The 13,677-nt window shown below is 43.8% G+C and overlaps 1 protein-coding gene across 3 annotated transcripts in view; it reads right to left on the reverse strand.

Moving 5' to 3' along the window:
• plxna1b (plexin A1b) overlaps positions 1–13,677 on the reverse strand; it is a 181,101-nt gene that overhangs the window by 65,995 nt on the left and 101,429 nt on the right. For all 3 annotated transcript variants that reach the window (XM_068720224.1, XM_068720222.1, XM_068720223.1), the window contains exon 9: positions 9,767–9,881. In XM_068720224.1, the coding sequence (XP_068576325.1) occupies positions 9,767–9,881 (115 nt within the window). The remainder of the gene's footprint in view (positions 1–9,766; positions 9,882–13,677) is intronic.

The raw sequence follows: 13,677 nt of genomic DNA on the forward strand, positions 1-13,677 counted from the left end.
ACCCAATAAATCACTGGAAATAGAGATTACATGTAGGTGTCGTCTATGTGAAATATAAGCTAACATCTACAAGAAATTGTACACACATCATTATATGTAAAAACATACAAGTGTGCAATTATTCTAATAAGCAAATATCTACATGAGCTGCACGGTGTGGTACATACATGGAAGCATGTACGTGTGTGTGACAAAGTGTATGTGTGTGTGTGTGTGTGTGTGTGTGTGTGTGTGTGTGTGTGTGTGCGTGCGTGCGTGCGTGCGTGCGTGCGTGCGTGCGTGCGTGCGTGCGCATGTGCACACAGAGTTGAGGCAGGCTCATTAGCAGACAGAAACCACAAAGATGTTCTGTGACCGGCCAGACACTTACTGTTGGGGAGGGAGGTGGAGAGAGAGAGGGAGGGAGTGTGAAGGGGAGAGAGGAACAACTTAATAAGGTGGCAACATGTAGAACAGTGCAGGAGCGACGGAAGAGAAGGAAGAAAAGGGACTTTGAAGCTTTAAAGGGACTGTGAGATTGTCCGCCCACATCCTTCGTTACCTAGCAGAGTGGGGATGCAGTGAAGAAGAGATGGGGGAGAAAAAGAGAGAGAGAAAAAGAAAGAGAAAGAGAGAGAGAGAGAAAATGGGAAAAGCGAGTGAGCACAGAGGAATGAGGGAGAACAGAAAGGAGTTTGAATTAAAGCGAGATGCAGGGGAACGTGTGTCATGAATGTTATTCAGTGTGGATTATCAAAGTGTCACGGAGCAAGAGCTCGACTAAATTTACCTACATATATGTTCTTCCTATACATGCATACAATCTTACTCTCTGTGCTTTGTTGTACCACCCAGGCACACATGTTGATTTCATCCTTTCATCCTTGACTTAAAAGCAAGCTGCCAAACCTACACACGTTATCCCCAACACATATACGCCATAGTTTGCTATAAAACAATAAAAAAAATGTTTTTTTTAAAGCAGGAATGTGTGAATATTTTTACAGCGGGTCTTCTTTTTTTTTCTCATTGATTTTTAGAAAGTGGGGGGAGGGAGGGGGGAGACTCCTGGCACCCTGTTATCATTCTAACCCAGATATGTCAGCAGCGATCAAACCTTGTGCTTTTCAGCTTTTCAAAGACAAACCTTGATTTCAGAGGTAGATTTGCTCTCCCTTCTTCTGCCGATGGCTCTCCCTTTGCACACAAAGTTTCGGCACTAAGATATACTAAAGCTGTGATTTTTGCAATCAAAAAGAAGTGGGCATACAGACCAAACTTAGCGAAACATACATGTAGCTTTGCTCAACAATAAGCTCGCTGCACACTATGTGTACACAATTTACTGTAAATTACCATTTTTCCGCCAGTGTTAAAAGATTGGTCCTCAAGACTGGAAAGGTTTACCGATAGTTTGCTATTTAACGGTGTGCAAACAGTTCGCCCACTTGATATTGTGCCGCAGTAATCCTTCAGAAGGACAGAAACCAGATGAAAGAGATCGGAAACACACTGATTTGTGCCACTGAGAAAACAACTGAATAGCACAGACGTTTCAGTTCCTCCATGACCTGTGTCTCAATCTATCCCACTGTGCTGAGAACATACTGCTCCATTCTCACTTTCTCACTCTTTTTTTAAAACACTGTCTGTAACTAAATAACCTAGTTACGACAGGATGTGCCTGAAAAACGCTTTGATTCACAAATTGTAAGCAGAAATAATTTACTCAAAGTACAAGTTGTATGATGCAATATCAGTGAATAAAACTATCGCTACTGCCAGACTTACTTTTGTGTGAAACCATACAATTCCCGGCATTTGCCCATTTTTATTTTTTACTCAGAGGACCAAGCTTCAGTGTGTCGTCTGTAGGAAGCAACAATGTCGTCAGCTGCAAGGAGGCAAATGGGCAAAAGAACTATGAGTGAATAAATTACTTTTCTTTCTTGATCTGTGAGGTGCTTTGCATTTTACAATAACGTTAAGCCTTCATGTGGCGGGGAAAATAAACCCATTTTACGGTCTTTAAGGGCATGAAATTCAGACTATGCAAAAACTTGGTGACACCCAGCGCTCGCTGACACCAGGGTCCATGTCCAAGTCTCCAAAGCTTGTATGTCACTAACCATCTTGGGATTCCACGGGAGTGTAATTGCGTCAAGTTAAATGGAGGATGGACTAAAAAAAATCAGTGCAGGGCACACTCTCTCTCTCTCTCTTTCTCTGCTCGGCCTGCACTATTGAGTTTGTTTTTCTTTAGCTCACTTTGCTGCGGGATTCATCCGTCTCCAGCTGCCGTCTTTCTCCCAGTGACTCTGCATTTATCTCTTCCTCTCGCTGACACACACACACACACACACACACACACACACACACACACACACACACGAGGGTTGATGGTGAAAATGCAATATTCCTCTGTGTTCACCATTAGCGGGGCTCATTGTGAGGGCTGCGGAAATGAAGATTTCATACAGCCTGAATAATTAAACCACAGAGACCTGTCACTGACACGTAGACGCACTCGCACACTAAAAACACACCTGTGCATGGTGCGCAAACCTCTGTGCATCCATCATGTCGTCATATTCCAGGGCGTGAGCGTGATCTTTGCTCTTTATTAAGTTGTTGCCGATCTTGTATTCATCGCTGCATAGGAGCAGCGATGTTGCATCTACTCTTGCATTTGCCAGTGCTGAGCTCAACTGCTTCTCAAATTTTCTCAATGTCATATAGGATTAACACTTTTCACCCAATTAGACCAAGAAAGTGTCCTTCGAATCTACATAAACACTTAAAGCTGCATTTTGCTAAACTCCACCCTCTTCCATAAATATGACTCTGCCGTCCTTGTGTAGTTGTCTACTAAGCATACTTCTTAGAGTATGACAGGCTGGTCTCTCTCCGCAGTGTCTCCCAGCCACCCTCATTACATTACATTACAGTCATTTAGCAGACGCTTTTATCCAAAGCGACTTACAATTCAGTATCTATCTATACACTGTAGGCACAGCTACGGGAGCAATTTTTGGGGTTAAGTGTCTTGCGCAAGGACACATTGACATGAGACTAGTGGAGCAGGAACCGCCAACCCTCTGATTGAAAGGCGGCCCTGCTCTCCACTTAGCCACGGTCACCCTCCCTGCCTTCTGTTAGTAAGGGATTGATGCACGATGAGGATGTATCAACAGTATGTGAGGGAATTTTAAGGAACGCTTCTGGAAAAAAACAGAAAAAGCTGCAGGAGAGGAAATAAAAAGGAAGATAAGCTGTGGGACGGTTTGGCTAAAAATAGCCAGAAAGAGGAGAGATGAAAACATCTGCATGCATATGTGACAGACCGTGCTTGTGTATGAGCCTCCTAACGCATCTGTGCACGCAAAAAATCCAAATCTCTCCTTTTTCTTTCACCGATACAAACAGTACGATCATGTGGGACACACACACACACACACACACACACACACACACACACACACACACACACACACACACACACTGAATTACATTACCAAAAAATGCTTACACTTCCTCAATTCAACTCATTGTTCTCTCTAGACAAATAAGTGGGATGTACAGCAATGGGAGATGTGATTATTGACTCTTGGACAAGTGTCTGAGAAGTTTCCTGAGAAAGTTCACAATAAACAGGGAGGGTTTTGGAAGAAGCGATTTGGTGCACCGCTACCAAACCAAGGGTTAAGCGTTGGACGATCACCGTCCGACTAAGATCCATCTGGCAAGGAAGGCATGTGGTTACTTCACCCTGTCGCCTACACTTCCTCTCCATGTTCCCTCAATTTCTCTCTCTCGCTCCCTTCCCTTCAACCATGGAGTGCATTTGGAAAAGAAATTGCGTCACTCTGGATGTAAGCTGCCGCTTGTTGCTGCCAGGGCTCTCTGCTTGCCTCTCTGCCCTTATATACTTTTTTTTGTTCCCTTCTTTCTCTGTTTACATCTGGTCTCAATTACAGCACCTCTGTCTGTCTTTGGTTTGTGCTCGTGAAACAAATGAAGCACTGGAAGAACTGCATTGTTCTCGGAGAACTGCATGGGGGAAATATTGCATCTCGTCTCCACCCATTTTCTCATTTATTTGTTCCCTTTTCATTGTTTCTATTTCATCAAATATGGCTTAGGCACATACCCTCTTAATATTAGGCAGAAGCACGTGTGGTTGTGCATTCAGCTATTAGCTACATGATGCACCTAATACCACTAGGTGGAGAGAGGCAATACAATGGACCAATAAATAGAAAAGAATTATGTTTTGTATGGAAAGAAAAGATGAAGAGCGAAAGATGAGGGCAGAGGGAAGGACAGATGGACAAGAACGGAGTCTGCGGATCGCAGCAGTGGGCAGAAAAAGGCGACAGACCTGCTGAAACATGATTTGGGTGAAGCCACAGCGTTGGAAGAGAAGGGGGTAAAAAAAAATAAAGGATGATGATGAGGGGAGAAGACGGATATTACTATCTGATAAAGACACCAGGAGGGAGAGAGGGAAGGAGGAAAAAGGAAGGGGTGAATATTATTCAACCACTTGTCCTCTCCACCCTCCCCCTCACCCACATGCCCCCTGCAGCTTCGTGCTGCTGGTTGTGCTTCGTCCTGATAAGAAGCAGTGACAGTCACTCACACACACACACACACACACACACACACACACACACACACACACACACACGCAGGATAGACAAACACACATGTATAACCGTGCACACAGCGAGGCCCCTCAAGCGGCCTTGGCCTACAATGTGTGGGATGTCCTTCTCAGGAGTGTGTGTGTGTGTGTGTGTGTGTGTGTGTGTGTGTGTGTGTGTGTGTTTTCTGCTCAGTGTCGTAGTAACAGCCAGGGTAAACACAGTGTGCCAGAACGTCACGGTCTGGGGCCTTCACACCTCCATCACAAATAACCCTTTCAGCCATGGAGAGAGCGAGAGTGTGTGTGTGTGTGTGTGTGTGTGTGTGTGTGTGTGTGTGTGTGTGTGTGTGTGTGTGTGTGTCTGTGTTCTGGGACTGTTTAAGAATGTGTGGGTAGGCTGTATGCTATAAGTGTATTGGCTTGGTTAAGGGTGGGAGAGAAAGACAGCACTGGAGAAAATATATTCATGCGTATTGTTATGCTTTGCTCAGAGTGCAGCCTGTATCAAGCCTCTCTTATTAATGCAGTGTCTAGGGACGATGTGTCATACACTAATATTACATTTGTGTAATTGGCTGCAGACAGCAGAGCTTGAGTGTGAATACATGAGTGTGTCTACCGGCACAAGTGCAGTGATGCTTTGATAAACACAGATGATTAGGTATACTGTGTGACTAAAGTTTGTATGACTTTTTGAGCGTATTAAAAAGGAATAGTTCAACATGATTTGCTTTCTTGCCAAAAAGAGGATTGATACCACTCTCATATCTGCAGGGTAAATATGATGTTACAGCAAGCACCCAGATAGCATAGCTTAGCACAAAGACTTGAAATAAGAGGAAACAGCCAGCCTTGGATATGTTCAAAGGCAACTAAATCTGCCTACGAGCATCTCTGAAGCTCACTAATTAAAACAATATATCCCTAACTTGGCAAGAAAGCGAATTGCCCAAAACGTCAAACTATTGCTTTGAAAGTTTTCACGCACACAACCACACAAGAAGCAGGAAGAGGTAGACGGTGGAGGAGAGAGACAGGACTGAATAGGAGGGTGACATCATTTAACCCGTCGTGCATCCATGCAGAGAGGGGACAGAAGGAGGACGAGGAGCGAAGGGTGTTGTATTTATAAAAGAGTGAACATTCCATTGGCACACAGAAAAACAAAATGCAGAACAGCATTATGTTTATAATATCTACATCCTGACAGAAAGTGGAGTTTGGACATTAATGCAAACCACATAACCACATCTGGAAGAATGTTTTACTTTCTGAATGTGATGCCCATCACTCTTAGATTGTCCTCACGTACCCCAAATAAACAATACCAGCATTGTTTGAAAACGAAGAAAACCTGTCTGTTGTGTGTTAAGTTAAAACTCAAAAAAATTACAAAAGAAAAAAGAGAGAAATTAAATTGGGAGACGGCAAAATGCGACAGCCAGAGAGTTTAGAAAGGGGGAAAAAAAGCCCTGCGCCCACAAATCTCAATCAAGTTAACCGCCGCCTTGATTGCTCAAGTGAGACTGAGCCTTGCTTTGCAGCAAAACAAACACGTAAGCATGTCTTAACATAGCTGAGCCCAACCACCCCGAACCCTGCCTGGCACTCATCAAGGTTTTAGCTCAGAAGAAGGAAGAAGAAAAGCCAATCAAGTTCCTTAAGAAAAGGAGATGAGGGAAGGGAAGAGAGGGAGAATACAATACCTGAATAAAGGAAGCAAGGAGACTTCCTTCACTCTAGCCTTCCTCTCGCTCCAGCTTTTTTTTGTTATTATGATAAGTAACTTTAACTCCTCTGTCGCAATTTTCCACCCGGTCGCTCCTTAATTCGAGAATTTGTTTGTTGTGCCTTTGGAGGCATTGTTGATTCATGCATATTTGATTTGGAAATGTCACTCATTATATTTATTTCCTCCCCCGCTGACTCTGTCGATCCATTTCTTTCCCTCTCTTTCTTCCCTATCTTGACGCCGTTGGTTCACAAAAATAAACAACACTTTTACCCCTTGGTTGGCTTGTTTGATTGGATTACATTTCTTTGAACTATTTCTTCGCCTGACAAAAAAAATAACGTATTCCATTCAATGTAATTTGGTCAAACAAAAAAGATTGAAAAAATTACAGATTGATGAGACATGGCTGGTTGTGTGAGAGGTGGAACATAAAATAAAGCGGGGGGGGGGTGTCCCATGGTTGCCATGGTTACAAAAGATTCAGATACTGTACAAGGTGAGAGCGGAACACTTGAAGAGGGAAAATAAATTGAGGACGGGGAGGAGGGAATGTTTGATGTTAAAATGTTTATTATATTCAGAATGAGGACACTGATGTGTATTGATTTTTATTGAGATACAACTATTCATTTTTAAGATTTTAGCACTCTTGTCGGGGTGGTAAAGAAATGGAAGAATAAACAGTGAAGTGGAGAAGTTATGTTGCTATATAAAAAAAAACACTGCTGGTAACCGTGGTCTTGGCCCCTATACTTAAGGATTTGGACATTTGACCAGCTGGTCCTGTATTTTCTCTTTGCTTTACTGTTTACGCCGCACAACACCACTCAGACCACACAGAGTCCGACGTGAGGAGCAGCCACCTCTGAACCATGTGTTAAAACTTCTATCTGGCCTTTGATCACAGTCTGACGATGAGTCTTATTTAATCCTGTCTACTGTGTTCTTCTGCAGGAGGGAGCAGCAAAGGTCTGAGTGAAATGTCTGCTATCAGGAGAACCCATTTCACTCTTATGTTAAACACTGCTATTTGTATTCAGAGTTGAGCTGCAACACGGCAAAAAGGATCGTTTGAGGTCTAAATTAAGGGTGCAAGCATATGAGCGCGCGCACACACACACACACACACACACACACACACACACACACACACACACACACACACACACACACACACACACACACACACACACACACACACACACACACACACACACACACACACACCCCTGATGGCATGCCAACCCGTTCCCTCTCTACCGGTGGATAAAGAGGCAAAACAATAAGAGGTATTAAGGAAGAGAGGCACATTTCTGTCCTCTTCCTCCATTCTTTAACTATATATAATCCATACACAGAGGCAGCAAGGTGAAGAGAAGGAAGTGCGAGAGAAAATAAATGGGGTGAATGAGCATCAAAGTGTTGAGGGATGGGGTGGAGGGAGAGAGATGGGAGAGGAGAAGGATAAGTCTAGCCTACAGGAAGAGCTGTACTTGTTGGGGCATTGAGAGCGCATCTAATGGATATGGCAGCTAGGAGAAGGATGATGAATGACTCTGTGTATGTGTGTGTGTGTGTGTGTGTGTGTGTGACGGTGCAGATGATGGATTCTCTAGTGGAGCATGTGGTTGGACGTTTCTTGGGCAGGCAAGGTGACAGGAGAGGTCTCTCTGTCCACATGCCACTGTCAGCCGGTCTGTCTATCCCCACTTTCTTCCTGCTGCCTTTCTCACTCTTTCACTCTTCCATCCATTTGTCTCCTTCCCTTTGCCTGTTTATCCATCCTCTTTGTTCTTGCTCATCCTGGTTTTAACCAAGCTTCTACCTGAAAACTTACTTCACCAAAAACATATTTTCACATTAACGCTGAGTAGACGAAGCACTGTGTTGCGGGAGATGTGCAAAATATTTGACATCTAAATGCCTAAATGTCATTAATCAGAGGTAGGTCTTACTGTAATACATATTACACTTTGTCTGATATCCAAAAGCCCTCCTCTCCTGACATTCATCAATATTACCACGCAGTTTATATGTTTGCTTGCACATGCTGCTTTTCCTGCGATTCTCCTTTCGTCACTGCAGGCCTTTCCTGTTTATCCATCCGTTGCCCCTCTGGCCTCTCTCAGCTAGGAATGTGCTAGCCAGCGCTCTCCCCGTGTCTTGCAGATGGGCGCACTAATCCGCTAACATTAGCTCTGTGAGGCGTGAAGGCTGGGCCCGTGTGTTGTTTTGGATGGGCATGGAGGCTGTGGTTTAGCGCGCTACTGTTTGGGATTCTACACAGCTCCGGTTGAGAGAAGAGATAAAGGGGGAAGTAATTGGATAAAGGTTGACCAATTAATAAAGGCCGGTGATTCAAGCCGGCCAACAAGGGGGGCTTTAATCTGCACAGAGATAGCGGGGAGAGTCAGAACACAAACACAAGGAGATAGGGGTGGAATTGTGTGTTTGCGCGTGTGTATTTCTGTATTTATGTGTGTGAGGCTTCAATCAGATAAAGAACAGGCATGACTGTCAGTCACCTGGGAGTGCAGTGGATTTACATCCATAAGTCCATTGAGAAGATATGCATTTGAAAGCATTTTTTTGTGCCTCCTAATATATGCAAGACTGTGTTTGGCGAGCATAAGAGAGTGAAAGAAAAGAGAAAAAGCACAATGAAAGCATAGCACCGCTGTGTGTCCATCACTAATATCCCTGTATACACTCCAGCAGTTGACAAACACTTGTTATGCCTTGCATGTCGCCCGCTGCAGCCGCCACTCGGCACGATTGATATTAGCTTTTATGCTAATGCAGCATTTGGCTATGTAAGAACAAGGCAGTATTTCCATAGTCAGTCATTCATTCCGGCCTGCTTATGGCCTTATGGGCCACGACAGAATTATTGCTGCACGGTAAACAAGCTGTTGTCACTGTGCCAAGAGCCACTACTACACATACAGACAGCAGACACACACACAGCAGGGTGATGTGAGGAAACCTTGAGGCAAAAGCCACAGAAGGTGCGAGGGTAAAGGTGTGTGTGTGTGTGTGTGTGTGTGTGTGTGTGTGTGTGTGTGTGTGTGTGTGTGTGTGTGTGTGTGTGTGTGTGTGTGTATAGCTGAGTGCAAATTATTCCTATGTTGCTAGAATTTGTGCTTGCATGTAGGGGAAAAAGAACCAAGCTTTCACTGTGTGATCAGCCACACTATATGAGAAAAATATCAGTTATAGCTCGAAGGTCTACTGTAGATTTGCACAGATCTTTTTTTTTTTTTTTTTTAAATTACATTCAGCAAGACTATTAAAGAATTTTGGAATTGTCCCATACTTATGTTGAGGGGAATAGACATAAAATCGCATTGTCACTATAAAAAGGACTGTAAGCAATGTGGTTGAATCAGCGGTGTGGATCTTACCTCAGAGATGTTGACGCGTCCCTCCTGGAAAGAGCAGTCGTTGGCGTTCTGGGTGCACATGTGGCGGTACTTGCACCAGTGGCATGGGAACGAACCGTTCACACAGGAGAGGCAGCTAAAAACAGAGAGAGATGAGAGGAGACGGTGAGGGAGTTTGCAGGGTCACCTGTTGTCCGATTTGAGTTTGAATTTTTTATCTCGCTGCATCAACGCTTCACTTGACAAAGCAAAGTGACGGCAAAAAGCAGGACAAAATGAGGTGGTGTCATATTGGAAAATGTATGTGTGCCCAGTAATACCTCCTACGTTATGTGTTAAACAAACTGATAAACTGATTAGAAGAGGTCATTATATTATATATCCCTTAGTAAGTGCACTAAAATAAGGAGTGTATCTTTGGTTCCAGACTATTTAGAGCCAGCTTAGAGACATAAAGTTGATTTGTTTAAGATGTTTGAATGAACAGTTACACAGTGTGGGAATCTTGACTTTCCCTCTCATTCGCTATCTAGTTTGTCACCGGCTTTTTGTTGTATTTAGGGGAAAACGCTACTGCTTGTGATATAACACAGGATATACTAAAAAGTTATTACATATCCATCTGTGTTATATAAATCTTTACTCTTAATTTTTGTCAGACTTCGTTCCTTTCACGGTCTCATGTCTATTTATCATTCAATGTCGAAATTTGGAAATTTTCCAACGTTGTCTGGAATCCTCTTCCCCCCCCCCCCATATCTTCCATCCTATCTATCAACTGTCTCAACATCGTTCTCCTGCTCACTTCCCTCATTCATCATTCTCAACTCGCTTGTAACTGTCCATCGCTTGCTGCTTCTATATGTTCAATGATCTTCCTCACAATATTTCCTCTCTTCTCCCCCTTTCTATACTTCTGCTGTGTCATTCTCTCCATCCATTCAGCCCTGAGCCTTTCTTTCTGTCCCTCCGTCTCTGCGTCTCTGCCTCTCTCTCTATCTATCCATCCCTTTCATTTGCTGCCGTCTCATTTTTAAAAGCTCTCCCCCCTGTTCTTTGTCTAAAGCTCTCTTTCATCCGTGGGGCTAAAAGCGCTCCACCATTTTAAATTCACCTGCTTTAGCTGAGGCGAGGTGCAGATAGACGGGCTGAAAGAGAAAGATGGGAGAAAGAAGAGAGCGAAAGAGAGAGGGAGAGATCAAAAGCAGGTGGATTTCCCTGAGAGAGGTTTAGATGCCAGGTATCGTGGGAGAGAGAGGGGGTAGAAAATAGAGATGGGGGGTGTAGCCCGCGGGGCTCTGCTTGGGAGTCTCATGGGAGAGGGAGGAAACATTAGGTTGAAAGTCAGAAAGTGTATGTGAGTGTGTGTGTGTGTGTGTGTGTGTGTGCGCGTGTGTGTTTTCGCATTTAAGGGGACCCGTGGAGGAGAGCCAGACAGGTTCAAGTATGCAGTTTATCAACACAGCTTCATGTTATTGGTCCTCTATCAGCCCTAGAGAGATACTACACTTCTTTGTACCTCATTTATGTGCGCAGCATTATCTAATGTAACAATTATGAGCTTACAAATAAAATGGTTTCATTTTATTACAAAGCTTACTGTAGATTCAGTTTCAGAATCTCTTCTGTGCGACTCCTTTAGCTATTATGGTTTGTGTGAGCATCTGGTTTATTGAGAATATAATATAATACTACACATAATACAGTCAAGGTAAGCAAGTCTGGATCCATAACAATAAAAGAGCGGGAAGAGGTGCTTAACATACAGGCTGATTTGTATTCAAACACATCTGCCAGGTGTGACTTTGCGCGTCTCTCTGAACCGCTATGAGCACACTCCCGACAAGCACTCAATTGTGTTTTAACCCTGTGTAAAATGCTAACAGCCATTCCTCTCATCCGCATGAAAAATTAGGGCTCTAACTCTTGAGCTCTGAGATGGAGCAAATACACGATTCCATCAAACCCTGACGTGGATTCATTTGGATCAATTAGGGCCGCTCGTTTGTCAGGTGCGCACTGTAAGTGATCGTTTCCAGCCCAGACCCCTCCTTTTGAGCGAGATCAGAGGCTGGGGCTTAATTCAATCCCACTGCCGCTTTAATTGACCAATTTAGCATTGTGCTGAGAGAAGCTGTCCATTTAGAATGAGGGATGTGCGGCTAAGGAAATAGCAGGCCTCTTAATACCACACGAGAGCAAATAGGAGATTTGTCAATGTTGCCGACAAATGGAGGGAAAGCGATTAGGCTACGCTGGGTTAGGTTAGCATACAGTGCAAAGACTCAAAGAGCAGAAATGGGGGTTTTAGCTCAATGTTTTGTCCCAAGTAAGTTGGACACGGAAGAAGGGTGTCAATACCGAACAAAAGAGCAGATGACATTACCGATGCAAGACAAATGAGCACGTGGCAAGTTAGCTGAGCTCATTGTGGAGCTTGAGGGCGTTTGTTAGCTCGGCAACAATCACTAGTTTGAATGTCAAAGAGTCTTTTCTTTTTTTGTTGGGGGCCCACCGATGGATCAGTGCTCATCAAAATACAGTACACCACCAACTTAACACAGCAGGTAACCAGAACCAAGCAGCGATCAGTACAATGTTTAGTTAGAAGATCACACCCAAACACATCTGTCGCTAAGCCCTGATAATAATCATCTCTATCTGGACTTTTATATTTTATTCATGTCAAATCAACCCCGTTAGTGTACCATTGACTTTGAAATAACGAGCAAAATATCAGCAGGTAACCACTGCCAACTTTCTGTGACTTTTATGATTACGGCCTTTGAAATAAAAGACGGTGCCATTACGTGTGCCACCCAAGGCCAACAGTAGGCCCTGTCTGACAACCCCCTACTGCTCACTCTTTGGTTCCTCGAAGTAAGCAGGGTCCCCTGTCACGAGCTGCCTCAGGATCTCAAAATCTCTCTTTTAGCCTGGGTGCACACCGTTTTAAGGAAAAGCCCACGCAGGGCCATTAAGGGACGTTCGATCATTTCGCCCCCCCCCCCCTCTTGTCCAGGGGTGGGCTCCCTTTTTCAGAACCCCAAGTATCTCCTTATTCCTCCTTCCTGTCACCCGCCATCACCGTTAGCCACTCAGAAGCTTTGAGCGGCTGCAGACACGCTGCCCATATGGCCACGCTCATCATGCTAATTTAATCCGTTCATATTCAGATGCTAATCAAGCTTTGGAGCGGTAGTGTTTTTTCAGGGCAGACACAATGGGCTATGATTTCCTCCTCTCTCCTTTCCTCGGTCAGTTTGGAGTGCTAAATACAATCCGCTTTCCTAGTGAGGTGCGTTTGACACACACAAAATGAGTTATTTAATGGCTACTATTCATTTCAAAGGAGTGGAGGTGAATAATTTAATGACCCTCTAGATAGTCTCACTTGTCATTACTGGATCTTTACAGGAAATACTTAAAATTCATTGTAGAATTCTTCCAAAACTCTTTCAGCTGCACAATTTGTCTCTGTTTTACCCTGAATCCACAGCTTTTTACATTCTTCTCCAGCAAAGAAAACGATACTCTCTCTTGCTATGCAGTTTTTCTCTCAATTACTCTCAGAGCACCCTAAATCAAACAACAAATGACCCATGTCACGGCCCGAGCCACATTAAACATAGCAGGAAAAGGTGCTCAGTGTGGCTCTATACAGACATTTAAACCCCAATTCATTGCCAGACTTTCTTCCCTATCATTAATAAATGGGGGGATGTGGGATGAGAAGAAGCGTATGGAAATATTTAATTAAGGAGCAATCATGGCCTTGGGTAATTTTCTATTTCAATCTCGGAAATCCTTAAACTGAAACAGTGGGAATTCTAATTAGATTAATACCACTATGTAAATTTATGGCATTTTAGAAAAGGCAAGGGCCACAACATAATCAGTTGTGTAAATAAGCGGGAAGGGTGTGTGTTTTT

Source organism: Cebidichthys violaceus, unplaced genomic scaffold, assembly GCF_023349555.1.
Source record: "Cebidichthys violaceus isolate CVI_PGR_0920_01 unplaced genomic scaffold, fCebVio1.0.p SCAF_25, whole genome shotgun sequence".
Lineage (NCBI taxonomy): Eukaryota > Metazoa > Chordata > Actinopteri > Perciformes > Stichaeidae > Cebidichthys > Cebidichthys violaceus.